This window comes from Tachysurus vachellii, chromosome 13 (assembly GCF_030014155.1).
Source record: "Tachysurus vachellii isolate PV-2020 chromosome 13, HZAU_Pvac_v1, whole genome shotgun sequence".
Classification (NCBI taxonomy): domain Eukaryota; kingdom Metazoa; phylum Chordata; class Actinopteri; order Siluriformes; family Bagridae; genus Tachysurus; species Tachysurus vachellii.
The window spans coordinates 3,157,406-3,184,828 of record NC_083472.1 but is presented as its reverse complement, the minus strand read 5'-3'; the positions used below and the strand labels follow the sequence as shown (position 1 = coordinate 3,184,828).

Sequence of the window (27,423 nt, the reverse complement as noted above, 5' to 3'; positions counted from 1 at the left end):
TGAATGCCCTCCAGTGGTCAGTGACACACAACCTCTAACTTCTCAAAGGAGTAATAGAAATACTTCACCAACCATCTAATCAATATGTTAATTATACTAATCTATTAATATGCAATTATACTAATTGTGTGTCAGGGTGAATGTCTCCAAACTCACCATATTCCTTCAGCTCTTTGGCCAGTGATTCTTGTTGCTGTTTCTTTTCCTGCACCTGATGCTGAAACGTTCTTTATCAATCTACACAACAGGAGAGGACACTTTAAGATGAACATGTCAGTGTGAGCTTTACAGAGGAATTAAAACACGGGTTTGAACTTACTCCTATAGTCCGGACTTTGGTGTTAAAAATGTGCTCTTGTCGCTGCAGCTCTCATACAATAATAATTGTAATTGTAGTGTAAAAAAAGAAAGTAAAGCAAACAAAGTTTATTTGTTTATAGTTTATTTGTTAAAGTTTATACAAACTTTATTTGTTTGTTTGTTTGTTTGTTTCAGTTTTGAATTCAGAAGCTAAGAAAATGAGACCTTATAAAACAAGAGTTTAATCTCATTTGGATAGTTTTTTTTTTCTTATTTGTATCTGTGCTTAAAAACTGTATTTAACATTATTTTAAAAATCTTTTTCACTTTAAGAGAAAGAAAAAAACCCCAGATGCTGATGACGGAAGAACTATTCATTTGTTTGATTGTTTGTTTGTTGCAACTGTGCTACAACATTAAAAGAAATTATACAAGGTAAAAAGAAAAACACAATATGCTGCTCTTTAATAAATTATGACCTGTAATCACTGGCAGTTGCTGTAGTATAAAACAAATACAACATATTCACTTGAATCCTCATATTACATCCTTATACTTCATATTAAGACATTTCTTGTTGTAAGAACATCTGATAAATCATTCAGAAAAAGTGGAAAGAAGAATTATTTATATCCTCTGTTCAGTATTCTTGTATGTTTACATCCTCACATCATAAACATGGTAAAACTCAGTGTAAAAAACAAGAGAACCATCAGAAGGGTTTGATGACATGTTTTATGCTCCATTGTTGTCCTGAACAGTTCTGAATAACAAGAGTGTGATGGTGGATTTCCACACATCTGTTTGTCTTTCGGTTGCGCAGTTCACCACCCTGCAGACAACACAGCCATGATGAGCACACGGTCTGAAAAGTCTCATCACAGGATTATTACATTGCAAAATGATTTACAGCACCTGCTTAAAATCCCAGTTAATGCTCATGTTCCTCGTCAAGGCCTCTTTGCATTTATACAAGCCAGGGACATTCCCTGTTCCAGGATCTGCCAGACATCTGTTGTCAGTGTTTTTATGTGAGTTGATCTCACCAATATAAAACTCGCCGCTTTCTTTGTAAGTTGTGTGCTGTGAAAGCAACAAACAAACAAGAAGCTCAATGCATGTACAGTATGGCAGTGATTTGTGTGCAGAGTGACAGGTGATGAATTAGAGCAGCTGTTGTTAAAGGTTACCTGAGGTGTGTAATAGTGGCATGTATACGCTACAGGAGTATGACCTGGGACAGGACCTTGATCCAAACACATCTGTGAATCTAAATTTTGTAGCTTTAAGGAGAAAAAGTTAAGATATATTTTTTGGATCAGAGAAATGAAAAAGTTCTTGTGTGAATTTCAGCCACTCACACATAACGTTGTTAATATTCAAATCTAAATGTTTTCTTAAGATATAATAAGATTTTACTAGTTAATGTTTTAAGATATGTGAAATACGAGAAGACTCACTCCTCCGTAGCCCAAAAAGTCGATCCAGAGGTCTAGACTAGGATAGACGTTCTCCATGTACCACTTGAACGGTTTACATCCAAGTTTCTCTCTGAGTTTTTTTCTTTCTGAAGTGTCCCCGATATCAATGCCATGATCCTGTATGATGTATTATAACAGTATTATGTATAATCGACAATCTGACATGCTGAAATTTATTTTGTACAAGTGTTTTAATTTCTTCCCAAATTGTACCACGGGCATAGAACGGGGCATAGAAGCCTTTATTATCGCCACATATACATTACAGCACAGTGGAATTCTTTTCTTCACATACCCCAATTGAGGAGGTTGGGGTCAGAGTGCAGGGGCAACTATGATACAGCGTCCGGAGCAGGGAGGGTTGAGGGCCTTGCTCAAGGGCCCAGCAGTGGCAGCTTGGTTGTGCCGGGCCTTGAACCCCGATCCTCCAATCAACAACCCAGAGCCTTAACCAGTTGAGCTACTATTATTACTATACTATTTATTATAGTTAACTTTTTTTATTTATTAATTGCATAACAGGAAAAATAACATGACATACACATAGAGGATCACATTACATTCAATTATTATCACTTACATTCATTACAACATCAAAAGAAAAAAACTATATAGAATATAACTTACCAAACGTTTCCTATACATCCTTTTTTATTATTATTTCTTAGATCTTTTAAGACCTCAATATAAGTTTAGTTAAATTGAATTCTAAATGGTGTAATGTTAGATTTAATATTAGTCCATTTTTGTTTGTGTATATGGTATTTCTCATACATACAAACCTTATATTTAACTTCTTTAATTTAAAACTTTAGCTAAACTCCAGACTTCTTTCCATTCAATTCGAATATATAATGAATTCCAAAAAAATTAGCTTAAAGTAATAATTATACTTAAATAATTATGCTTTATCTGTTAATGTTCTCATTCTAAAACATTTATGTCTACAGTTTCAGTGCTTTGTAATATTCAGTAAGTTTTCCTCCGCAGTCAAAATCTTTAACACGTTACCTGTTGCTTTGTTTCTTGCTAATCTGACAAACCACATTTTTTCCTGTGTGTGTTTTAACTTCAATAAAAAAAAGCTGCAGGTCAGAAAACGAACAAATGTTTACAGTCGCTGTAGCGTAAGTGAGAACAGGAACTAACCTGTTTTTTTTTTAGTGGACATTCTGCAACATGTAATGAACAGTAAATGGACAAAAAGTATGATGTACCAGTCTTTAATAAACTGAACAATTGTAAATTGTTGCGGTATAAGAGAAATAAAACTTTAAATTCTAATTTTTGGTGTTCACATTTACTCTGCTTTGTCATGCCACCTATTGATTATGTGTAGATTATTATTATTATTATTATTATTATTATTATTATTATTATTATTATTATTATTATTATTATAGAGTATCAATGACGTATATATTATCAGTAATAACTATCCCAGTGTACTCACATTTAAGGGAAGGTTCCAGGCTATATGAACATGATATTTGTACTCATCCATCCAGATGTCAGCCACACGCAGTGCATTTCTCATCATGTACTTGCTCATATCGGGTGCGTACGGCTTGTGAGCTCTCTCTATGTGGGCGATCTTGGAGCACGGCACGACCTTGATGCTCCCACCACACGTCCACACCTGACCATGAACCCAGATCAGTTGTTGCTTCACAGCTGAATTACATACATACACATACAGACATCACAACAACAACAAAAGATCTCACCCGAATACCAAGCTCTACGTTTTCTCCACCGTAAACATCCATCCCTGCATCCAGGGTGCCGATTTCTCCCAGAAAAGCTCTGTCTGCAGCCAGAATTCCCATTAAAGAAGGAGACCTGGATAAATGAAGAAGATAACAATGCTGAAATCTCCATTTCGATTGGTCCATTATTTTCTGGATTATTTTTGCAAGAGGATCACTGAAAAAACACTGCAACTGCAAACTTCATGCCGTACTTTTTAGTCCGTTATCGTCGCTATAGCAACAGATCATTATTCAATTATTCAATTATTCAATTTAGTCACTAACTCACGATCACTGTACTTGTTTTTAGTTTTTTGTTTGTTTTTACATGTCATTGTTTATAGCTGTGTTTGTGTATTGTATTTGTTTTTATGTTGCTTCTTTGTCAGGTCGTCATTGTAAATGAGAACTGGTTCTCAACTGACTCACCTGGTTAAATAAAGAAAGAAAGATTCATCATACACGAAGACATGGCAGGACCGTTTACATACTCACTTAAAGAAAAACTGCTGTGTGGAAAAAATGTAATTGATGTCGTGCTGACATTTGCTTTGTAAAGAGACGTTTATAACCTTTTTTAACTGTCGGAAAAAAAATATATGTTGTATTTATATCGCCGTCTCAATGCCGTTTCAATCTACTCACTTTCCAGGAGTTGAGCCATCATTGTGTTTGTACCATTCAGGGCTGAAAGGCACGTACGTACACCACAGCTCCCAGTCAAAGCCATGAGCATAAGGAGGGTACAGAACTACTTCAAGGTCGTCATAATTGACTCGGTCAAACACAGGAGAGACGACGACTGTTCTGTCTGCCTTGATCTGCGCTAGCAGCGGCTCTGCCCTGGTGACATGGAAACAAAAATAAGAACACAGGCACGTGTTAAAAACAGATGACGTTAGCTTCCGTTATCATTAAAGCAATAATCGAAATAATACGGGCTGATGGTCAGATTCTGATTGTGCAAAGGTCAGAACTGAATTTTTATTTGCTATGCACACTTTTCTACTTTCCAACGAAATTCTCACTGCTGCAGTAGAAAATAAGCACAAATAGAATCATGGCACGATGCTGCAAATATTATTCAATCTTTCTGAGTGAAGTTAAATGATAAAATCTTGAATATGGGCTGACTCCTTTTCATAATCATTTATTTATTTATTTGTTTGTTTGTTTGTTTGTTTGTTTGTTTGTTTGTTTGCTTGTTTGTTTGTTTTTGAATTCACAAGCTAAGAAAATGAGATGTTTCGCTTGAGATACTTCACTTGAGATACTCACCACATCACATTGACCTCTATATGTATGTCCAAAATAGCCACAACATCAGCACTAGCAGCAGCCCAACCGGTGATGCGAGCTTGTGCGAGACCCATCTGACGATCGTGTCTCACTCGGAGGATTTTCAGCTGAGGATGTTGCTTCTGTGTTGTGGCAACGTAGAAATCAAGACTTTCTCCTAGGTCCTCTGTTCACAAAGAGCATACGTATTCCTTCTCAATAATATCTGCACGCAGTCATAGGACATAACAGTATTGATCTTGTGTCCAAAGTTTTAAACATGCTATGGTGTGGCATCACAAGAAAATAGTCAACAGTGGGGTGGTGGGATGCAATGTTGTGACACTGTAATGTCTCACTCTACAGTGGTGGTTAATATGAAGCTCATATTACAGTAGACACTCGGTGCTCATGAGTATTTCTCTTTTACATAGCTTACCAGGGCAGCATATTTATAGAAATATATCCAAATCAACACAGAATCGTTTCTGTCTTGATATCAAACCAGTTTGATTTTCTTCTCTTCAACCACTAAAATTCTGTGTATGTTTATCCAACAAAAGGTAAAACACATGTCAAACATTTAAAGCAAACAGAGTCCTGACTTGATTTACGTATATCGCAATCAGAACTAAGAATTCGGCTGACAGTTTTTGTGTCTTGTGCCATGTGCTTTTGTTTTTGTTTTGGCTTTTACCCAAAAGCCCTGGATATTTGTTCCCTAATTAATAGAATAGAATAGAACAGGGGCATAGAAGCCTTTATTATCGCCACATATACATTACAGCACAGTGGAATTCTTTTCTTTACATACCCCAACTGAGGAGGTTGGGTTCAGAGTGCAGGGGCAGCTATGATACAGTTCCCCTGGAGCAGGGAGGGTTGAGGGCCTTGCTCAAGGGCCCAACAGTGGCAGCTTGGCTGTGCTGGGCCTTGAACCCCGATCAACAACCCAGAGCCTTAACCAGCTTAGTCACCACTGCCCCTTTTCTGTTATCCCCGCATATGGGTCTGAATTTTATCAGTGAAGACTTCCCTGTTTTCCTGACCCAATCAGTGGTAGTGGCTCCAACACCTAATCCAGTTCATTTTTCAAGCTGTGTTTCGCCTGTAGCATCTGCACATGACTGTAGCTGGATGCAGGCTTCTGTAACCCCTGTCACATGCCACTTTCCAGTTGTTAACCCCAGGCATATTTCCGTCATGGGAAACAGAGGCATGGATCCAAGCCTTGGTTGTGTTCGATACCTGGAATGATTAAATGAGCGGAAAATATTAACAAAAGCACACTTTGGGTAATTAACTAATATTGGCTGGGACGATATTCAAATCGCTAACCGCCTGGACTGGGGCTAAAATAGCCAAGAGATGGGTTTCCTTTGGGGCAGTTGTTTTAGGACTGGGGAGGAACCGTGCACATCTTCTAATGCAACAGAGACACAGACAGCACTAGTATTGCTTTATAGGCTTAAAAATACATCGCACAACACATTATCATACTGGTATTTTCTGTGTTAATTTCTCTGGCTAAATTAAAACAAAAATCTAACTTTGATTTGAGTTTGAAAAATTTGGTGAGCTAAACTCAATACTGCCCAGATTCAGCTGCATTTCATTTGTTTTATTTCATCTGTTAATCATAAATAAGAATAGAAGTATAAGAACCCTTAAACAGATTGAGTTTTCTTAACAAACCGTTAGTGCTGTCATCGTCCACCAGTATGAGTTCCTTGAGCAGGTGATCAGGTGTTCGGTGGATGATACTGTGTATGGCTCTCTTGATAACAGACAGAGCCTCGTTCAGGTAGATGAGAACCACACTGAGTGATGGAAGCTGCTCAGGATACACCTTTGTTGCACACCTGTAAAAAAAAAATGAACAGAAACGCAAAATAATCGAACGGCATACACGGTTATTTAGAGCAAAGTAATAAAAGACGTTTTAACCACACAGTCACATGCACACACTCGCTGTAAATTTACACAATGGGAATTTAATATAATTGTACATATTGACAAACGATTTCTGAAATAGAAAATTCCTAAATTTGAAAAAGTTAATTTTATATATTCTTAGATTTGGTGGAATAATGGAATAAACTATAAATCTTCTTAAGCTTGATTAACAGCAAACAATTCAATTCAATTCAATTTTTTTGTATAGCTTTTTTAACAATGCCCATTGTCTCAAAGCAGCTTTACAGAAGTATGGAAACAGAAAAGAGAGAGAAAAAAAATAAATATATAATAATAATAGAAGTAAAAATAAGGATCAAATAAATAAATTAATATATACAATTAAAGTTAAACACAAGAAACAAGTCACAAATCCAACCAATAAATAATATACAAACATCATCATTGCAGCATTTGAACCCTTTTTACCAGTACACTGCAGAATCGGTATAAACAAATGAATTATTTTATGGCCGCATGTCTGACATAAAATTAATCAGGACACTGTTCACTTTAAGTGTGAGACATAAACTCTTAAATTTGAGATGTTTATGAACATGCACTTGTTGCATCCTAGAGAGCATCCTATTCTGTGCCTCCTCTCCAGTGTTTCCCTGGAAAGACTTAGAAGGATAAAGTGTTTACCGAACACAAGTGAGTATACACTAAATTAATCTCATGTTTCATTTTGTGTTATGCGTTTGAATCCTTAAACATTTACACAAGCTACTGTAACTGTTTGCTGCTACTGTATCTCGAGGATCCTGTTCATATCCTGTCCACACACAAAAAAACACCAGATCATCTGCTCAACAATTTACTAATCTAAAACAATGGAATTAATTTGTCTATCTTGCAGGTTAATTAGTTAAAAGCATATTTAACACATAAGATTATCATAAGACTGATTAGACATTAAAATCGTTTAACACGCTGTTTTAAGGTCGAGGGCAGAGTCGGGTGAAAATAAAATAAGTCGTTTTAATGAAAATTAACCTCCAAATAATCCAAATAAATTCGGATCACTGTCAAAAGATGTCATTAGGCAAACAAAAAGCACACACTGGAGGAAAGACAGAACTCACAATGTGCTCTGTTCCTCTCCTTGCTGCTGTGCATTGATACCATGTTATATTCATATTATATATAAGTTATGTACATATTATAATCATATATATTCATAACTTCCTCGTGCCTCTTTAATCATTTAATCAGCGGTCTTATGATGAAACCATGAAACAGGTTTCTTCCAGTTTTCTGATTGAGTAATTTAGGAGCTAATGCTGTATGTAAGGAACTGATTTGCATGTTAGAATCAAGAGCAAGAGGTTATAAAAGGGGGAAACAACGCACAAAAGGCTCAATGCACCAACAAATGTGTGTCTTACTTTTACAACCAGAAAAAAGAAATATGAGTGTTAAATATATAAACAAGCTTAAAATTTCTCAAGAAATCAGCCAGATACTGTAAGTCAAAGGGTGTGCCGTAGCGGCACATTCAGTTCAGCCGTGATGTTTACCATGACACTGAGAAGGGAAGTTCACTAAGAGTTTACAGAGTTTCAATAGAACATAAATACGCTTTCTTCAGTGTAGAATTTCTTTGATTTCAGTGTAAAAAAAAGTATAATGGTAATAACACAGGTTTAATGATGCCAGATTAATTAACTGAAGTGGTACGTACTTAACGTACAGAGCTCATTGTACGAGCACACACACACACACGCAAACACACACAAACAAACACACACACACACACACAAACACACACACACACACACAAACACACACACACACACAAACACACACACATGCCTGAAAGTAGCTTGGCCCTGTCCTGCTTTTTGCTCTGATTAGCAGGATGGTATTGCATACACTACTTGACCAGAAGTATGTGCACCCCTGACAATCACACCCATATGTTGTTCATCCCCAAACTGTTGGCACATAGTTTGAAGCACATTCATATTTGTATGGAATGTATTTGTATTCTGATGTTTTAAGGTTGGAGTGTAAGAACTACTGCTATATTCTTCCACATTTTATTGTTTTATTTTCTTACTTTTTTAATTAAAAGAAATCTAGGTCACCTGGGATCCCGGGTGTCTGGTAACTGTCTGTTAATTGGTAGTCGGTCGCTCAGATAGACGTTGTATCCGTATTTGTTATAGCCAGCCTGCGCTTCACGCTGCTCATCATGGGAAAGATTGCGACCCCATTTTTTAAACAGTGAAGATTCTGGGAAAAGCATGGACTGATGATCTCCTCTACTTTTCTTTTCTTCTATGTTGTTTTGCATCTCCTCCATCATCTTCTGCATTCGATTTTGTTTTACTTTAAAGGACATCAACATATCATCTGCAAATTAAGAACTTAGGTAAATGAAAACAGGATGTAAATATAACTGCATACTATTGATACAATATTATCATATTATATCAATTCATTGTGTTCCCTGCGATGGGTTGGCACTCCATCCAGGGTGTATCCTGCCTTGATGCCTGATGACACCTGAGATAGGCACAGGTTCCCCGTGACCTGAGGTAGTTCGGATAAGCGGTAGAAGATGAATGAATGAATGTATGGTAACTTATTTTACTGTATGCAACATTATTTATTTAACATTATTTATTCCTTATTAGAATGTTTGTATGATACTCTGAGAACATTTTCTTTAAATAATGAATCAGAAAGAAAAAAAGTTTAAGAAGGATGAAAAACACACATTGTGAAGGTTTTACAATAAAAAAGGTAATTTTTCGGTATAATTAGGTAATTTAGGGTCAATTTTTTGGAGACCCTGCTGAGATTTGATGTCCTGCCTACACGACTTTGTAATCAAAAGCATATTTCTTTTGCAGTATGGTTTTATCTTGGAGCTCAATAAGAATCAGTTGAACCACACTTTCTGTGACCTTTAGATTTTTGTATGTTTACTACAATAAAAAAAAGAGAGACAAAAAATCTTTAAAAATGTGGCTCGCACATATCCTTCCTTCTGTAAAATTCTGCACTTGCTGCTATTGCAGTCTGGTTAGACCTAAACTGCATTTCGTTGCATTGTACTTGTACATGTGTAATGACAATAAAGTTGAATCTAATCAAATCTAATCTAATTACAACAAAAATGCATCTTAATAAATGAAAAAAAGTGAAAATATCTGCTATATGTACAAATGTATCTAGTATTTCCTGTAATAATATTAAAATAAAAAACAATATAAACATAAAATCATTAAATCTAAAATATAAGATTAATTTCTAGAAAAAATAAAAAATAAAATAAATAAAATAAAAACATAGATAGATAGATAGATAGATAGATAGATAGATAGATAGATAGATATAAAATAACCAAAACTATTTTTCTTTTAATAATAAAAAGATTTAGCAACTGATCCATATGTAGGATACTCACATAGTTTTTCAACAGACGGTCTTTTGTCCTGTCCTCTGTCCAGTGCGCTGCTTTGGTCTGCATTGTCGTTATATAATTCTCTAAATCTCATCATGTAATTGATTATAAAAAGAGTCACGGCAGCACACGTGACAGTTTTATACCATATCAACTTTATCCTCATCCTTATAGCCTTGTGAGAAAGTTCAGATGCCAACCTGCTGCCTAACACTAATGGGTGTTTCTCCTCTGATCCAAATGCAGGTGATATTATAGCTCTTTGTTTGAACACGGTTCATGCTGAAAGTCAAACAGCTTCTCTGATCAAAGGATATAAAGGTGTGAATCCATGTAAAAGACAACTTGATAAAAAAAAGAAATGTAAATATATTTATTTATTTATTTAGGTACAGCCTGCTGTCCACTGATACAGTGTTGTAATAATTACTTACTTAATTTATTCTCTTCTAGTAAGGTAGGAGCCTGACATTTGTGTCCTCTCTGCTTAACTCAGTTGTTATATTGTATAGCAATTATTGTTGATTCTGTAATATTGCTTAGAGGTGACTGTTGGTTTATTCTAAATAGTTCTCTCAGGTAGGTAATTTAGAGTAGTTTCTGTTTTACTTAAAGAATTGAATTGAATTAAATTGTAAACACAGGGCTTTATGTATTTATCAATTATTTTTCTTTACATAGTACATTTTTTATATTTAAAGTCCTTGAACATGCTTTTTATAATCTAATATTTCTCTCTTACAGAACAACCTCAAAGATCCAAATCAATCAGATACATGGGATGGCTGTGGTGGGACCACTTTAAACCATGAAGGTGGTTTTGGACTGCAATTGACTTTCAACAAAAAAAATAAAATGACTTCCTTGGTTACACAGTTGCACTTTTTTTTTGCATCATATAGCCATATGACTCACCATCATTATTATTACCTCACCATCTCTTCCAACGAATGCTGTATGCTAACAACAGTGCCATCTGCTGACTAGAAATAGGTACTGTTTGTCCTTTAAAACTGCGCATAGCGGAATGAACGTGTAAAATACGCACTAAATGGAAATGGATTTATTCTACTGGAGATTCTTGTACTTTTTTAGTAAAATGCTTTCAGTCTTCAGAAGTCCAGAGGCTTTTGACAGTCCATGAGGGGTCTTGTGTCACCCAGATGAGGATGGGTTCCCTTTGGACTCATTAAGGATCACTTTAAATGTAAATTTTATCATTTCTATTTATAATTTATTTATAAATTTATATTTATATAAATTAATATATTTCTAAAATTTCTAATAAATGAATAAATGACGTCTAGCTTAATTATTGGGTTGTCTACACTTTTAAAAGTAATGCTTCTATATGGAACATAAAATGGTTCAACCATTTGCTTCATATATATGCGCCCCCCCAAATGGTTTATAATATAGAATTATATAGAATAATCTCTTTATGGAATAATTTAAGGTTTCATTTTCCTTCTTCTGCTTCTTCTCATTATTATTATTATTATTATTATTATTATTATTATTATTATTATTGTTGTTGTTGTTGTTGTTGTTGTTGTTATTGTTATTATTATTGTTATTATTGCTGTTATTATTGTTGTTGTTGTTATTGTTATTATTGGTATTATTCACTTACTCACTCATTTCCTACCGCTTTTCTGAACTTCTCGGGTCACGGGAAGGCATCAGTCATCATTGGGCATCAAGGCAGGATTATTGTTATTATTATTATTATTATTATTATTGTTGTTGTTGTTGTTGTTGTTGTTGTTATTATTATTATACATTTAGACAATTCAAACACAGTATAAATTTATTTCAAACAAAACAATAAATTATTCATCCAAACAGGACAAAAGAGTGGAGGCCTATTAGTGGATATATTTTAAATGACTAATCAGGACACTTGCTTGTTATCATCCACTGGTAAAAGTGTTAAATCTATTTAATAATAGCATTATCGATTTCGGCCTTCTGATAAATATACTATAGATACGTCAAACAAACCTAGCTTCACTTGCTGAATAATTGTCTTGTTGTGTGGGTTATGCTAGAACTTAATTCATTAAGCTTTTAATGTTGATTTCATTTTCTGTTTTGTTTGTTGATACTCAGTTCCTACGCTGTAGCAGAGGGAAAGAGTGACAATGAAAGATTCGATGAAGATAGATACTTCAAATGAACTTCAAATTAAAAAAAAAAAATTTTTAAAATATTCTTAAACTCAGAATATGTAATAAAATAAAATCAATAAAAAAGAATATGTAATAAAATAAAATATATCAAATAAAATAAAATTTGATTTGATTTGTATGTACTCAGACAATACGAACACAGGAATAACTCCAAGCAGGAAAACGATTTTAAAAGTAGATGCAAAACTGTAAACAGCAAACGTGCCCAGATCCAGTAATGGTGTTATGCTTGTTCACTATGTTTAAACAGAGGATCCGTGCAAACAGCCCGCTCTTGTTCTATTCACTTTTGGATGTCACACAATTCCAGTCCACTAGTTGTATCACCTTGTTCTTGTTTCTCAATAAAGTTGAGCTCATAGAAGTTCAGTTTTTGGATGTGCAGTGATTAGATCGATTACTTGATTAGTCTTTTCTCAGGCACCTTTTTTTAGTGCAAGCGATGAAACTGTTGATATTCCTAATGTGTTTCCACAGTCAATCTGGGATTACATTGCAATCAATAACCTCGGTCATTAGCTATTTTTTTAGGCATCCGCATGTTTCAGTTGCCTAGCAACAGTGCTCTAGCCTTCTTAGTTTGCATTTCCAGTAGGAAATTTCCGTCTCGGCGTGCCCTAGCTTTACATCTACAAGTCAACCGTTTACTCCATTACTCTTTACTGAGAAATCTCAGCCAGGGTCAACGTTCGATAGGTCTCATTCCCTTTGGTTGTTATTTGATCAAAATTGCTGTCATGAGGTAGTTTAAAATTCTTTAATGATGTGCTGTATTTTCCAAGTTTGCGCACTGCAGGCCTGAATGATGAGTTGGTACCATGAATCTTCTCCTTGAGCAATCTCAATACATCTGTTGGTTTGTTTGTTTCTTATTGCATTTCCCTGTGGGTAAAGATTATATCATTACACATCATTTTAGAACAACAAATATAATAACAGTTTTGTTACTTAACTGATTTTCTGGCTTGAAAAGACTCCACAACAGGGTAATTCATTCATTCATTCATTCATCATTTATTTTCTACCGCTTATCCGAACTACCTCTGGTCACGGGGAGCCTGTGCCTATCTCAGGCGTCATCGGGCATCAAGGCAGGATACACCCTGGACGGAGTGCCAACCCATCGCAGGGCACACACACACTCTCATTCACTCACGCAATCACACACTACAGACAATTTTCCAGAGATGCCAATCAACCTACCATGCATGTCTTTGGACCGGGGGAGGAAACCAGAGTACCCGGAGGAAACCCCCGAGGCACGGGGTGAACATGCAAACTCCACACACACAAGGCGGAGGCGGGAATCGAACCCCCAACCCTGGAGGTGTGAGGCAAACGTGGTAACCACTAAGCCACTGTGCCCTCCCCCCCAACAGGGTAATGTGATACTAAATAATTACGCTGATAAAACATAGTCTTGGAGACTCCTTCCATCACTATTACATAACTTACAGAAAACCTTGTCTGCAGACTGTACCAGAATGTACATGTTACTATGGAAACGTCTTTGATTGATATAAAGCTGCTCAGCTGTTAATGAAAATGAATCCACAGCTTCTGATCAATAAGATTTAAGGCTAATTACCTGTTTAAAGTCCCAGAGCATGTGGAATCCTTTCTCCTTGGCCATTTTACAGTCATACAGTGCAGGTTTGTTTCCCTCACCGGGATCCACGAGGCAGCGATTATTATTGTACTTGTGAGATTTGATACCGCCGACGTAGAGTTCCCCGGTGCTCTTATAGTAACAGAGCTGAATACACAACAAATGCATTAGCAAACGATGAACAGCGATAGTCCAGTGTGGGTACAGGGTTTTATTCCAATCGAACAAGAGACGTAGCCGAGTCCACCTGTTTAATCAGACGAGCTTGGATTTCGATAGACTCTGCTGTGGCTTCTGCTTGGTGGGAATGAAAACCCGCACCTACACTGACAGACCTTCTATGGATAAGAATGGACACCAGTTTATAAGATCCTTTTTAATAGGGTTTAAATTAGGCCCTGACACACCATGATGACTTATATATCATGTAATATAGACTTATATTGTGGTTAAGGTGTTGGATTACTGACTGGAAGGATGTGAGATCAAATCCCAGCACCACCAAGCTGCCACTGTTGGGCCTTTGAACAAGGTCCTTAACCCTCAACTGCTCAGTTGTATAAATGTACTAAATGTAAGTCGCTCTAGATAAAGACATCTGAGAAAAAAACTATAAATATAAAGACTGCTGAGCTGGAGGATCTCCCCCAAGACCATCAAATCCATGCATACACACAATCTTGTAAATCAAGCTCAAAAGCAATGCATATGTGTAGTTCCCAGTTTGTTATTATCTAATCTCTTCATCTTGTACAGCAAGAAATAACAACCTGTTAAGTTTTAAGTGCAATTAAAATGGTAGCCAGCTAGTGGTGGCTCCATGGACAAAACATGTGCCTCGTGTCATTTTGTTCCTAATGCGAATAACAACCCCAGATATCTGAACTACAGAGTCATTAGATGAATTCAAACAATGACCAAAACAAGACCCAACTGCTCCAGAGGTACTTAAACATCGACTTTTATGCCAAGATACAATTTCATTTATTTGTAGAGAGCTTTTAACATTGGACATTGTCTTAAAGCAGCTATACAGATGTATATCTATCTCTAACATTTATCACTAATGATCAAGCGTGAGGCAACAGTGCCAAGGAAAAACTCCATGAGATGATATGTAGATATGAAGAAAACCTGAGAGGAACCAGACTCAGAAAGGAACCTCATCCTCATTTGGGTGACACTGGACAGGAAATAATGTCAATGTAAATAATGTCCTTTCTACATCAGTTTTTATTTTATCTATCAGTGGATTTGTGTTACTAAAAGCTCCTGAGGAATTAATAGGTAACCGTCATGTCTGAGTTCATTACAGATTTAAACACTAATTGCTTCCTGCCAAAGTATTTAAACGTTCACTGATGAAGACCCGAGCACAAAGCTGACCAACACAATGCTAGTTCAAAGACTGTGTGATAGTCTCAAAGTGATGAATTCCATTCGTCTGTGTGCACAACCTATATACGCGGCTCATTATGTCTTTCTAGGGTGGAGCACTTTTTTATCCAGAGGCTACAGGCTACCATCCTGTCACCTTCCCAGTTAATTCAGATGCAGCTTTTTACAGAAAACGTGACAAGATCTTTAGTTGACTTTGGTTGACCTTGGCTAGTCCTTTAAAGTTAGCTTGGTGTGTCAAAGCCTTCAAGAGAATTTTTTTCTCAGTAGCGACAGTAAATACATACCTGAGGGCTAAAGAAATGACACTGATAAAGGACAGGAACACTGCCAGGAACAGGACCCTGATCAATGCAGTGATTTTCTAGGAGGCCACTCTGTATCTGTCAAAGGCGAACGAATTCAAATTTAAGCTGTTGTGTAATTCATTTCTTTATCTTTAACTTTTTTTTTATCGATAAGGAAATCAAGGTTGTTTACCACGCCATAGCCGAGTAGATCATCCAAGGGGACTAACTCAGGATACACGTTCTCCAGGTACCAGCTAAAGGGTTTACATTTCAACTGGTTTCTCAGCTTCTTTCTTTCCGTCACGTCTCCGATATCAATTCCATGATCCTAAATGAGAAGAGATTGAAGCACTTTAATATTTCACTCTCAGCCAACAGGATCACATTAGGGAGTGTGTGTCGGTAGTGTGTGTCGGTTAGGACCAGAATCAGACGAATCGGACGGAAAAACCTTTGAGGTTTGAGGTGTGACAACGTACTATATGATGTATCTTACAAATATGTAGAAAGAAATAAGAGAAGAGAAAATTCAAAATCTGTAGATGTGCATAGAAAAATGGAAGGCAGCAAACACGGACAAATGAAGTACTAACTAACATCTTATCTGCCTTATCTGACTATTTCATTTTTTTATTCTGGTTTAAGGTAAATCCAAAATTATTTCAATTATTATAAGACCGAAATTATTTCTGGTGCTTTCAGAAGACAAATAGCTGTTTGAATCACGATCATGAAAATCATAGAGCTGTCACAATATTTTCTGTCAATCAGAGTTTGGTTCTTAAAAATATCCCCGATTTTCAACCCTTTCAAAGCCTCATGAAATCCATTATGACGCTTTGCTTCACGTTTGATCACAAACCTTTGTTTTGTTTTTCAACCCCTTGTAACAATCCCTGTACTGACTGTCCTACTTTGTTCATCTGTTCAGTGTCAAAGTCCAGGATTAGTTTGCACTGTAAACATACTGTATATTGTACAGAAATGTCTTGGCAGCACAACAGCAATTTACAGTAAACAACTGCATTTAGGCTGCTATTGTTGCCTTGATTGACAGATGACCACAACTTCACCATGACGCAAGTCAGTCATGTAAATTTACCCATTTATCAGGGAAACTCTTGTAAAAATGGCTGTAGATTTTATTCATATCGGAAAATTACTATAAAATTGACCTTAAACAACCAAATATTTAGAGTAAAGTACGGCAGTATCTTACACACTATAAAAACAAAGTAAAAAGTGATTTACGGTTGATGCAGGATGCAACTGGGCTGACAGGATTTGATCACTACACCTAGCATCACCACAACTAGCTAAACTAGCTTGCATTGATTCATTCAACTGATTCTTCTGCTGAATCAACTCACACTAATAAGTTGCACTGAATCAGGGTGAGTTGCTTGATGTAGTTTCATTGGCTCAGTGGTTAAACCTTTTAAGTTTATATTTATGCCATTTGGCAGATGCCCTTATCCAAAGCATCTTACATTTTATACACCTGAGCAATGGGGGGTTAAGGGCCTTACGCAGGGGCACAGATGTGACAGCTTGGTGGACATGGGATTCAAGCTCACAACCTTCCAATCAGTAGTCCAACCCCTTAACCACTAAGCTACATAAACCCGAGACTGCTACGTTACCGTAGATGAGCAAGAAATATCCAGCATCAATTCTTAGATGCTTTGATTTAAAAAAAGCAACAATCAAACAAGCAAATGTTCTGGATTATGTGTTGTTTTTATAATATGTAAGATATTACAGTACTTTACAGGCAGGGCTCTCAAGTTTTGAAGACAGGCAAGAGTGACAATTTTATTTATTTTATTAATATGCAGCCCCAGTGTTTTTCTCTGTGGGTGAACGAGGATGATGCTGAACAATTCCAGGATATGTTTTTTTTCTTTTGGTTGTTGCGTTAAATCTTACCCATATACAATAGTGCTATTTTCTGATTGGCTATTGTGTAGCTTCTTTTTTTGATTGGCTGATAAGTGTCAGGCTCGACTAAGAACTCCAGGGGAGACGCGCTTGATTCCTGCCCGGTTCCATAGAGACAGCGGTGCGGACTGATACATTTTGGGCGCTGCGGCTTATTAAATATATGATAAATAGTCAAAAAGTTTTTCTGCATGAGAAATACAATGTGTGGCAGGAGAGCATGACAAAAGACCGAAATGAGTGACTGTCACGCTCAATACGTGCGTCTTTCATTCACCAAGGAAACTTTTAACACCAAAGCCGCACCGGAGAAATGCATTCAACACGATACACTCCCAACATAATGTTTTTTTTCAGCAACTAAATAGACCGAGCAGATACTCAACCAACCTCCAGAGGAAGATTCCAGCTTATAATAACGTTTCTTTTATATTCATCCATCCAGATTTCAGCCACCCTGAGTGCGTTTCTTCGCATGGGCTCACCCAGATCTGGTGCGTAAGGCTTGTGTGCCCTCTCTATATGAGCGATCTTCGAGCAAGGGATGATTTCGATGCTTCCTCCACAAAGCCAAACCTTTTTTATAAAACAAAAAAAAAGACAAAACGATACTTTAAGTACGTTTCAACGACTACAGTAGCAAACCTTTACTACTTACAACTTACTCGTATTCCGAGCTCGACGTTCTCGCCTCCGTAAATTTCCATTCCTTCATCCAATCCTCCGATTTCTCCCAAGAACTTTCGATCAACCACAAGGATTCCCATGATGGAAGGACTCCTGCCAATAGGAACAAGACACACAACATTTATACAGTGATGTTCAAGGCCTAGGCTATACAGTAGCACTGATGAATTCTTAAATCTGACTGTCAGAAGGTGTTGATTAATTTTCTATAACAGCAGATTGTACAATATTGCTGGCTGTAAGGCATTTTGATAGGACCACTATGGGGCAGATGCTCCACATAAAAGAATCTCCAGTGTCAGCACTGCCGTCAAAGATAAAGCTGTTTCTCCATGGCATGGGGAGTTCTTTGGGACAGAGGATGTTGCTCTTTCTGGTTTCTCAGTATTACAAGTTGTAGTATTTTGTCTCATTAAGCTCAAAAGGAAGAACAGAGAGTTTGGTGACGAACGACTATTTATAGCTGCTATAACATACATATGAAGAAGAACTAACTTGTTTGGGCTAATGGGACATTGTCAATGAGTATAAACAAATAAATGAATTTCTCTCAGATGACTCAGGATTCTGTTGGCTTTCAGTGTGAGAAGAGAGTCTACTTTTATATGAACTTTATATTAATCACCGCTGCACACGATTCAATTTTTGGCCTTTGGGAAAAAAGTTAAGAAATAAAATATTGTAATCGTTGGCAAATTGCTGGGGTGTAAAAGGAATAAAACCACATTATGGTGTGCTGTTATAAGAAAATAATCCCCAACCTCACTTGTTATAGAACGGGGGCATAGAAGCCTTTATTATCGCCACATATACATTACAGCACAGTGGAATTCGTTTCTTCACATACCCCAACTGAGGAGGTTGGGGTCAGAGTGCAGGGGCAGCTATGATACAGCGCCACTGGAGCAGGGAGGGTTGAGGGCCTTGCTCAAGGGCCCAGCAGTGGCAGCTTGGCTGTCCTCCGATCAACAACCCAGAGCCTAAACCAGTTGAGTTATCTCTCCATTGCAATTTGGATGGAATAAAATAAGTGTCACTCACTTCCCAGGGGCGGACGGGTCGTTAAGGAAATACCAGTCTGGCCTGAAGGACTCGTACATGCACCACATCTGCCAGTCGAAGCCATGAGTGGATGGAGAGTACAAATTCACTTCAAGCGTGTCAAATTCCACCCGGTCAAACACCGGAGACAGCACCACCGTCCGATCTACTTTGATTCTGGCCAGCAGAGGTTCTGCCCTAAAACAGAAGGAAACGTAAATGAATCCATTTGCTTCCATCATGACCTTTTATACTATAATTATATAGTAAAGTGATTGTTCTAAATAAAACATGACTCTATATGTTTATTATTACACAGGGAGTGACAACCGAGCCCTGGTATGATATTTACGGAATATATTTAAGGCAAATACATCACAAATACATTACATTACTCAGTTCGCAGAGAGAAAAGTGTTTTCATTCAAAATTGTGAATAAAAACATGGCATGTTGCGCTTTAATATGATCGTTGGCATGTGGTACAACACTTCAAGACATAGTGTTAAAGGAAAAAAATCAACCTCAAGGGGCAAGACAGTGCTTCTGCTTCACACCTCATGTCATCGCTGATTATTTTCCCATAACGTTACACCCCCAAGTGGTTTAAAAAGCGGTTTAATCCGTGGAGATGAAAATAGTTATTCAGAGGAATTCGTGTAAAGTTTGTACCATTGCTTATGCACCTCAATGTGGGCATCCAGAATGGCCACTACGTCGCCGACGGCTGCTTTCCATCCTGAAATACGAGCTTGTGCCAGACCTAGTCGTTGTTTATGGCTCACTTTCTTAAGTAATCCCGGCCTTTGTTGATGAACCTGGTCGATAAATTTGCTGAGATTTTCCTTCAGATCATCTACAAGGATTTTAAAAACAGACAGCACCCTGTCAAGATCATTAGGACTCATTAGGACAATGCTTTTCTGCTTGCAATTCAAAATCACAGCGAAGCCAGTGAAAACTTCTCAAAAAATCTCCCCCTGTCTACTTGGCTTTACTGGATTTCCATGAGTCGTGGGTCAGGCTGCTGTTAACAGATCAGTGTTGAAACTTGTGAATTTAACATTCATTCATTCATTCATTTTCTACCACTTATCCGAACTACCTCGGGTCATGCGGAGCCTGTGCCTATCTCAGGCGTCATCGGGCATCTAGGCAGGATACACCCTGGACGGAGTGCCAACCCCATCGCAGGGCACACACACACACACTCTCATTCACTCACGCAATCACACACTTTTCAATTTTCCAGAGATGCCAATCAACCTACCATGCATGTCTTAACCACTAAGCCACCGTGCCCCTTTTTTTCGATCGATTATGGAAATGGAAACCTCTTGTAAGGACTGATGGGTAATTTTGTTTTTAGGCTTCATAGTGACGTTTATGCCTTAAAGAAGTGTTGTTTTTTTTGATGATTCCATATCTCTTCCTTCAACAGTGAGTGACTCCATTGTGTTTTTCTAGATTTGCTTTGGAGAAAGACATGCCGTTAATTAAAAAATAAGTTTGGATTTTTTTTATATACTGTATGTTTCACAAAGCTAGAAGGCTAAGCTATTGAACAAAACCATCTTTTGTGTAATATCTGTGAATTGTTTCTTTGCTGTAAGGTAAAAAGCTGGATGAACATCCGTTAAGTGCCATTGCATCGATCAGATTTGTGCTCTGGTCTTCAACAGTGAACATTTGAAGGCTTCAACAGGAAGGAATTAGTGTTAAGTCTGTAATGACCTCAGAAATGATGCTGACCTGTTAGTTCCTCAGGAGCTCTTGGTTGCTAAATTCCACTAGACTATAAACTGTTGTAGAAAGGACATTATTTACATTGACATTATTCCCTGTCACCCAAACGAGGATGAGGTTCACTTCTGTGTCTGGTTCCTCTCAAGGTTTCTTCCTCATATCATCTCAGAGAGTTTTTCCTCACCACCGTCACCTCAGGCTTGTTCATTATAAATAAATGTTGGAGATACATACTAACTTCATTTAAAACTTTATAATTTGTCTATGTTTATACACTTCTTACTAAATAAATTGAATGGAAAATCGAATTGAATTAAATGTAAGGATTCCATATTTTTTACCAGGGATTGTAAATGTAAGAAACGCTGACACCTAAACTTGACCAAAGAGTGAAAACTAAAGCAAAGAGGACGAGGATGTTATTACTAAAGTCATAAGGAACATTTATATTAATGTTAATAATGAATTCTTTTGCACGCCACTGTTAATTAGTGCACAAACCGTTAGTGCTGTAATCGTCCACCAGTATGATTTCCTTGAGCAGGTGAGCAGGTGTTCTTTCAATAATGCTGTGTATGGCTCTCTTTATAACCGAAAGTGCCTCATTCAAGTAGATGAGAACCACGCTGAGGGACGGGAGCTGCTCCGGATACACCTTCGTCGCACACCTATCAGAAATGTGATGGTTAGCAGGTATGTTGAGCTTTTAATTCATTCAATCAGCATTTAATCGTTAAGTGTTAAAATTGGACAAATTCCCTACAAATCTCCCTTAAAAATCCGTCGCATACACAACTGTAGATGGTACGACCGAGTGAAATGTTTTTTAATTATCTGTCACGTAAGAATAAAATAGAATAAAAAGAAAATCATTTTCTTTCTAATTCTAATGAACTAATTAGAAAACTGTATGTTTTTGGGGCAGGTGAGAGGAAACAGGAGAACCCAGAAGAACCCAACACAGACAACAGGAGAACATGTGAAACTCCACAGAATCGAGAAATCTCGAGCTCAGGATGGAACATGATCCTACTCCGGTCCTGTAAGGCAGCAACACTGTACCACTCTGTACTGTTCCATTAAACACTCTTAATAATAAAGTTTCTTTATCGGTTTTATTTTAATTGCACAAATGTAGAAAAAAGTGGATCTTTTTAAAACCATTTACTAAAAATGCTTTTCTGTGGCATCTCTAATTTGGTTCTTCCTGACACCTTTACGTTTATGGCAATTGGCAGACATCCTTATCCAGAGCGACTTACACTTTATCTAATTTTTTTATACAACTGAGAGGTAAGGGCCTTGCTCGGGGGCCCCAAAGTGGCAGCTTGATAGGGATTCAAACTGGCACCCTTCCCACCTTCGCATGGTAATCCAACACCGTAACCACAAGGCTACCACATCTCCCAGAACGTTTCAGAATGCACAAGATTTACAGCATTTGACAGACGTTCTTATCCAAAGCGACCTACGTTTTTATCTCATTTTATACAGTTGAGGATTGATGACCTTAAACACTAAGCTCCCACATCCACCTTTATTTTTAAGAGCGTATGCTTAATTCAGGTCAGTGCATTTCAGACTGTAGTAAATTGCCCCTAGATACAAACACGTGTGTGTTTGTGTGTGTGTGTGTGTGTGTGTGGTTCCCTCAACTGGCATGAATTCTCCCACCTTGCACCCAAGCTTAAAGTTCTCACCAAAAATGAATGAATGAAATACACATCCATTTTTTCCTTCTGCACGTGTGCCATTTCTTGTGCTTACTCTTACTTTTTAGGGCACTCACTCACTCACTCACTCACTCACTCACTCACTCACTCACTCACTCATTTTCACTCATGGTATTTAATGTTGTTAATATAAATTAAGAATACATTCTTTGGTCCTAAGGATATATAATATAACGAGTTCGTGTCACAAGCTGAGTAGCTGCCCCTGTAATGTGGCAGAAATCTAAATATAAGCATGAGGGATGATTCACCTGACGTCTCGGGTGTCTGGTAGCGTCCTGTTCAGAGGAAGTCTGTCACTGAGAAACACATTGTAGCCATAAAGCTGAAATAAGCGCTCGGCTTGCCTCTGTTTCTCCTCGGATAGATCCTCACCCCACCTGCTGAACAGCTCAGAGTTTGGGAACAACTTGTTGAACACTCCCTTCTTCTTTTTCCTCTCGTCCTCCTCCACTCCCAGATGCTTTTCCCCTGATTGCGAGAATTTCTGAATTCCCAGCTCCAACAATTTAGCTGAGGAAACAGCACAGAAAGCTTTATTTACTTGTAGCTTTACCAATAAAATGAGTAAAATCAGGGGGGCACGGTGGCTTAGTGGTTAGCACGTTTGCCTCACACCTCCAGGGTTGGGGGTTCGATTCCCGCCTCCGCCTTGTGTGTGTGGAGTTTGCATGTTCTCCCTGTGCCTCGGGGGTTTCCTCCGGGTACTCCGGTTTCCTCCCCCGGTCCAAAGACATGCATGGTAGGTTGATTGGCATCTCTGGAAAATTGTCTGTAGTGTGTGATTGCGTAAGTGAATGAGCGTGTGTGTGTGTGTGTGTGCTCTGCGATGGGTTGGCACTCCATCCAGGGTGTATCCTGCCTTGATGCCCGATGACGCCTGAGATAGGCACAGGCTCCCCGTGACCCGAGGTAGTTCGGATAAGCGGTAGAAAATGAATGAGTAAAATCAGTCTCAAAGATGTTGTATTGATATAACCAGCCCCAGTCTCCCCTAAACATCACAGAACATCTTGCTCACACCTACAATGCTTTTTAAAGAGTTCTCGGTTTCCAAGAAATAAGGGTTCCATAGATTCTCTTCTAATTCTACTAATTTACAAATACATATATAAAGCATTTCTTTAATACACCATTTAAAACAATTCAATTACATTTTATTTGTATAGCAGTTTTAACAATGTACATCGTCTCAATGCAGCTTTACAGAACATAAGAGATATAGTACAAAAGGTTCAAGATTAATATTAGACTTATATTTAAATGTGTTTGTATTTTATCGCTAATGAACAAGACTGAGGTGACTGAGGTGAGGAAGAATTCCCTTAGATGGAAGAGGAAGAAACCTTGAGAGGAAGCTGACAAGGTCACTCTGAAAGTACAGTATAACCCTGTTGCCTAAAGCTGGAACGTGGCGTATGAATTTAAACAAAAAGTTCCATTATAAACTTACCATTATGTCCTTATTCCATTAGCATCATGTAGATACTAGTTCAAATGAAATTTTGTATTTTGTTTTTTTAATTCTGTGCTAATAATAATTCAACCCTGTTACTCACTGAAGGGTAAAGCACAGCTATTTTAAACAAACAAAAACAAAAAAAATAAAAATAAATTGTTGCATGAGATGAGGTCACATTTCTGACTGGATAAATGAATGTTTTTGTAGATAATTCTTTTTTTTCCCCAAAAAAAATTCTTTATAACAGTACATTTCATAAATATCATGGATTTGATCAACTGGTCTCTCAGCGCAATTGACACCATATTCTCGACGAGAAGCTTGGGTTCGGGGGAACCTGACTTCCCTGCCGGGAACGTTCGCAGCTGGCTATATGATGGATGTGTGGGAGGGGTGGCGGGTCGTGTTTCTGGCGGCTCTTTCCGTGGAGGACATTGAAGATATCTGCCTATTCGGAACCATGATAACAGGTTTTCTGCTGATTGGATTAGGCATTGCCCTGGTTTATCGAGAAATTCAGAAAACAAAGGCAAAGGCAAATGGATCGATTCGGAGACCAGAATGGACTAAGAGAGTAGTCGTGTAAAATGGAATGCGTCTACTCACCCCAAACAACCAAGACCAAACAATCCCAATCTTATCTGCTTTCGGCTTCCCTAAACTAGCACTGGCCTCAGCCAAGGCCACTGTTGGAACAACAATTCCCCTGAAAGAGCACTGCAGTGAGACGCTCTTGCGTCTTGTCATAGTGTATGTAATGTATGTATGGACAGGTTGATGGCTAATTTCGCTGGTACCTGTGACCAGTGACAATAAAGGGCTACTACTACTACTACTACTACATTTATAACATAACTGTTTTTCTTAACCCTGTTGGTGGTGCTATTGTGCTTTTATTTTTATTTTTTAACCGAGTCATTTAATAAACATAATTTTTTTTTTTCTGATGTGGGTCCCAAAAATAAAACTTTGGCTTGATGGTTTTTAAAGCCTTGATGGTTTCGCCTTCTTTATTTACACCAGCAACTCCTGCACAGAGGGACTGAACGTTTTGAGAAGCGGCACAGGACAGGAACCTGCACAGGAACCGTGCCAGAGAGAAAGCAGTCATCTAAGGAGACCTCAGAGCTTAGGATGGACATGTTGTTATGTGAGGGACTCAAATTAATTTAATACTACCTTCATTTCGTCTGCATCTACTTCCAAACTGATCGCCCATATCTACATTTACATTTAAAGCATTTAGCAGACACGCTTATCCAGAGTGACTTTTTATTTCAATTTATGCAATTGAGGGTTAAGGGCCTTGCTCAGGGACCCTTGCTCAGGGACCCTGGTGCTTGGTGGACCTGAACTCATGACCTTCCGATCATTAGTCCAACACCTTAACCACTTGTCTAACACATCCCACAAATATCTACAGCTAAACAGTAGATTACAAACTACACATTTTCTCTTAAATCTTAATAACACACTTACAGATGACATTTTTTTAGTGTAATCATCCTCATGATTTGATTAAGTTGCTGGACAGTTAGGTGCAGTATTGAAATGGTCAAATATCTGATCTGTTCAGTTTGTAATCAGATTTTCAAATTTCAAAATATCTGCAATGTTTCTGCTGCAATTTTTTTTATACAACTTTACTTTGTGATTGATGTACTGTATATATGTAATATACAGTACATGCAAAAGAGAATTAAACATATTTTTTTCATAGATAATAACTAATGAAATGAGAAGTCAAATTCACAGTTTAAATCACTTTCCATGAATCACTATAATAATAATAATGTGTCTAATGTGTCGTAGTGATAAAACTAACCCTAGTCTCTACTAACAGGTGCAATTCTAATGTCTCAATCACAGCAATGTGACCTCCTGAGTCCAAGTATAAAGTACAAGCTTTTATGTAACTCGGCGATTTCATGATTGAGTTTGTTTACGACTTCAATTCGTCGCCGAAAAAAACACTTTTTATTTGTTTTTGTTTTTTTTTTAGGTTTGTTGGTGAAGCAGTACTGAAGATTACAACGCAGTATTCTGAACCTGAGTGCACGTGCGACATACTGAACCACAGGTCCGATACCAACGTACCTGGCGCAAACCAACGTACCTGGCACACACTTATGTACCTGGCGCACACAAACGTACATGGCACACACTTATGTACCTGGCGCAGGTACATTACATACAATTACAAGAAGAAAATAAACTTACTAATAATGACATGTATTCAATACGTGATTATGCACTAAATTATTCAAGAACCCTCACTAAATATCCATGCGGTTACTTTTCTAATGTACAAACTCACCAATGTGATCAATCTGTCGCTCGATTCCGTCTAGTTTGTCCAGGATGGTGTGTTCAGTTTCTCTCCCCAACCTGGGGAAAAGGTTTGGAGACGGATTTCTGAGGAAGACGACAAAATAATCCAGCGCGTAAATCAGAAGCGCAGAAGTGCCCAAAAAGCACGCTGCCTTCGTGACAAGTCGACTCCTCATCCTTTGGGAAAATTGTTTTTTTAATTTTTTTTTTTTAAGGAGTGTCTATGTATCTAGAAGTACATCCTTTCAGCTCAGAGCTTCAACAGCTTAAGGGAGTGGTTTCAAGGAGAAAAGGAAACGTAGGACGATTCAGCAGGTTAATGATGCATGGAAAGAAAGAAAGAAAGAAAGAAAGAAAGAAAGAACAGCAACAACCTTCAACTAATTTTTGAAAATGTTAATGTTCAGTCTCATGTTTGCATCGCGTCAAATAAAATAAGTCCTTAAAATAAGTACAAACAGGACTTGTGTGATCTTTGTAACTATTGTTACCCAATACACTGAGTACTTTGGATGGAAACCTCTAGAGAAGTTTCTTTTTCTATCTAAGGAGCCTTAAAAATCATAAATACACCTGACCCTAATATTATTGAGCAAATATTTCACTCTCACTCATTTTCTACCGCTTATCCGAACTACCTCGGGTCACGGGGAGCCTGTGCCTATCTCAGGAGTCATCGGGCATCAAGGCAGGATACACCCTGGACGGAGTGACAACCCATCACAGGGCACACACACACTCACGCAATCACACACTACGGACAATTTTCCAGAGATGCCAATCAACCTACCATGCATGTCTTTGGACCGGGGG

General features: G+C 37.7%; 2 protein-coding genes across 3 annotated transcripts; both read right to left on the bottom strand.

Moving 5' to 3' along the window:
• Positions 1-489: 489 nt before the first annotated feature.
• On the bottom strand, positions 490-10,417 carry LOC132855660 (probable polypeptide N-acetylgalactosaminyltransferase 8). The gene is made up of 11 exons (XM_060884799.1): positions 10,185-10,417; positions 8,857-9,124; positions 6,506-6,672; positions 4,811-4,997; positions 4,178-4,375; positions 3,509-3,623; positions 3,235-3,420; positions 1,761-1,898; positions 1,491-1,583; positions 1,216-1,383; positions 490-1,132 (listed from the first exon to the last, which is right to left on the bottom strand). The coding sequence occupies exons 1-11, from the start codon at positions 10,345-10,347 to the stop codon at positions 1,013-1,015; spliced, it is 1,803 nt and encodes a 600-aa protein (XP_060740782.1). The 5' UTR covers positions 10,348-10,417; the 3' UTR covers positions 490-1,012.
• A 1,556-nt stretch (positions 10,418-11,973) lies between these two features.
• Positions 11,974-26,863, bottom strand: LOC132855659 (probable polypeptide N-acetylgalactosaminyltransferase 8). 2 transcript variants are annotated; one of them, XM_060884797.1, is made up of 11 exons: positions 26,597-26,863; positions 23,069-23,330; positions 21,586-21,752; positions 20,011-20,194; positions 19,340-19,537; positions 18,277-18,391; positions 18,002-18,187; positions 15,861-15,998; positions 15,668-15,763; positions 13,962-14,129; positions 11,974-13,255 (listed from the first exon to the last, which is right to left on the bottom strand). In XM_060884797.1, the coding sequence occupies exons 1-11, from the start codon at positions 26,784-26,786 to the stop codon at positions 13,121-13,123; spliced, it is 1,839 nt and encodes a 612-aa protein (XP_060740780.1). In that variant the 5' UTR covers positions 26,787-26,863; the 3' UTR covers positions 11,974-13,120. The 2 variants fall into 2 exon arrangements, with proteins under 2 accessions (XP_060740780.1, XP_060740781.1); XM_060884798.1 differs by lacking the exons at positions 11,974-13,255; positions 13,962-14,129 and adding an exon at positions 14,141-15,165.
• Between the last annotated feature and the right edge of the window lie 560 nt (positions 26,864-27,423).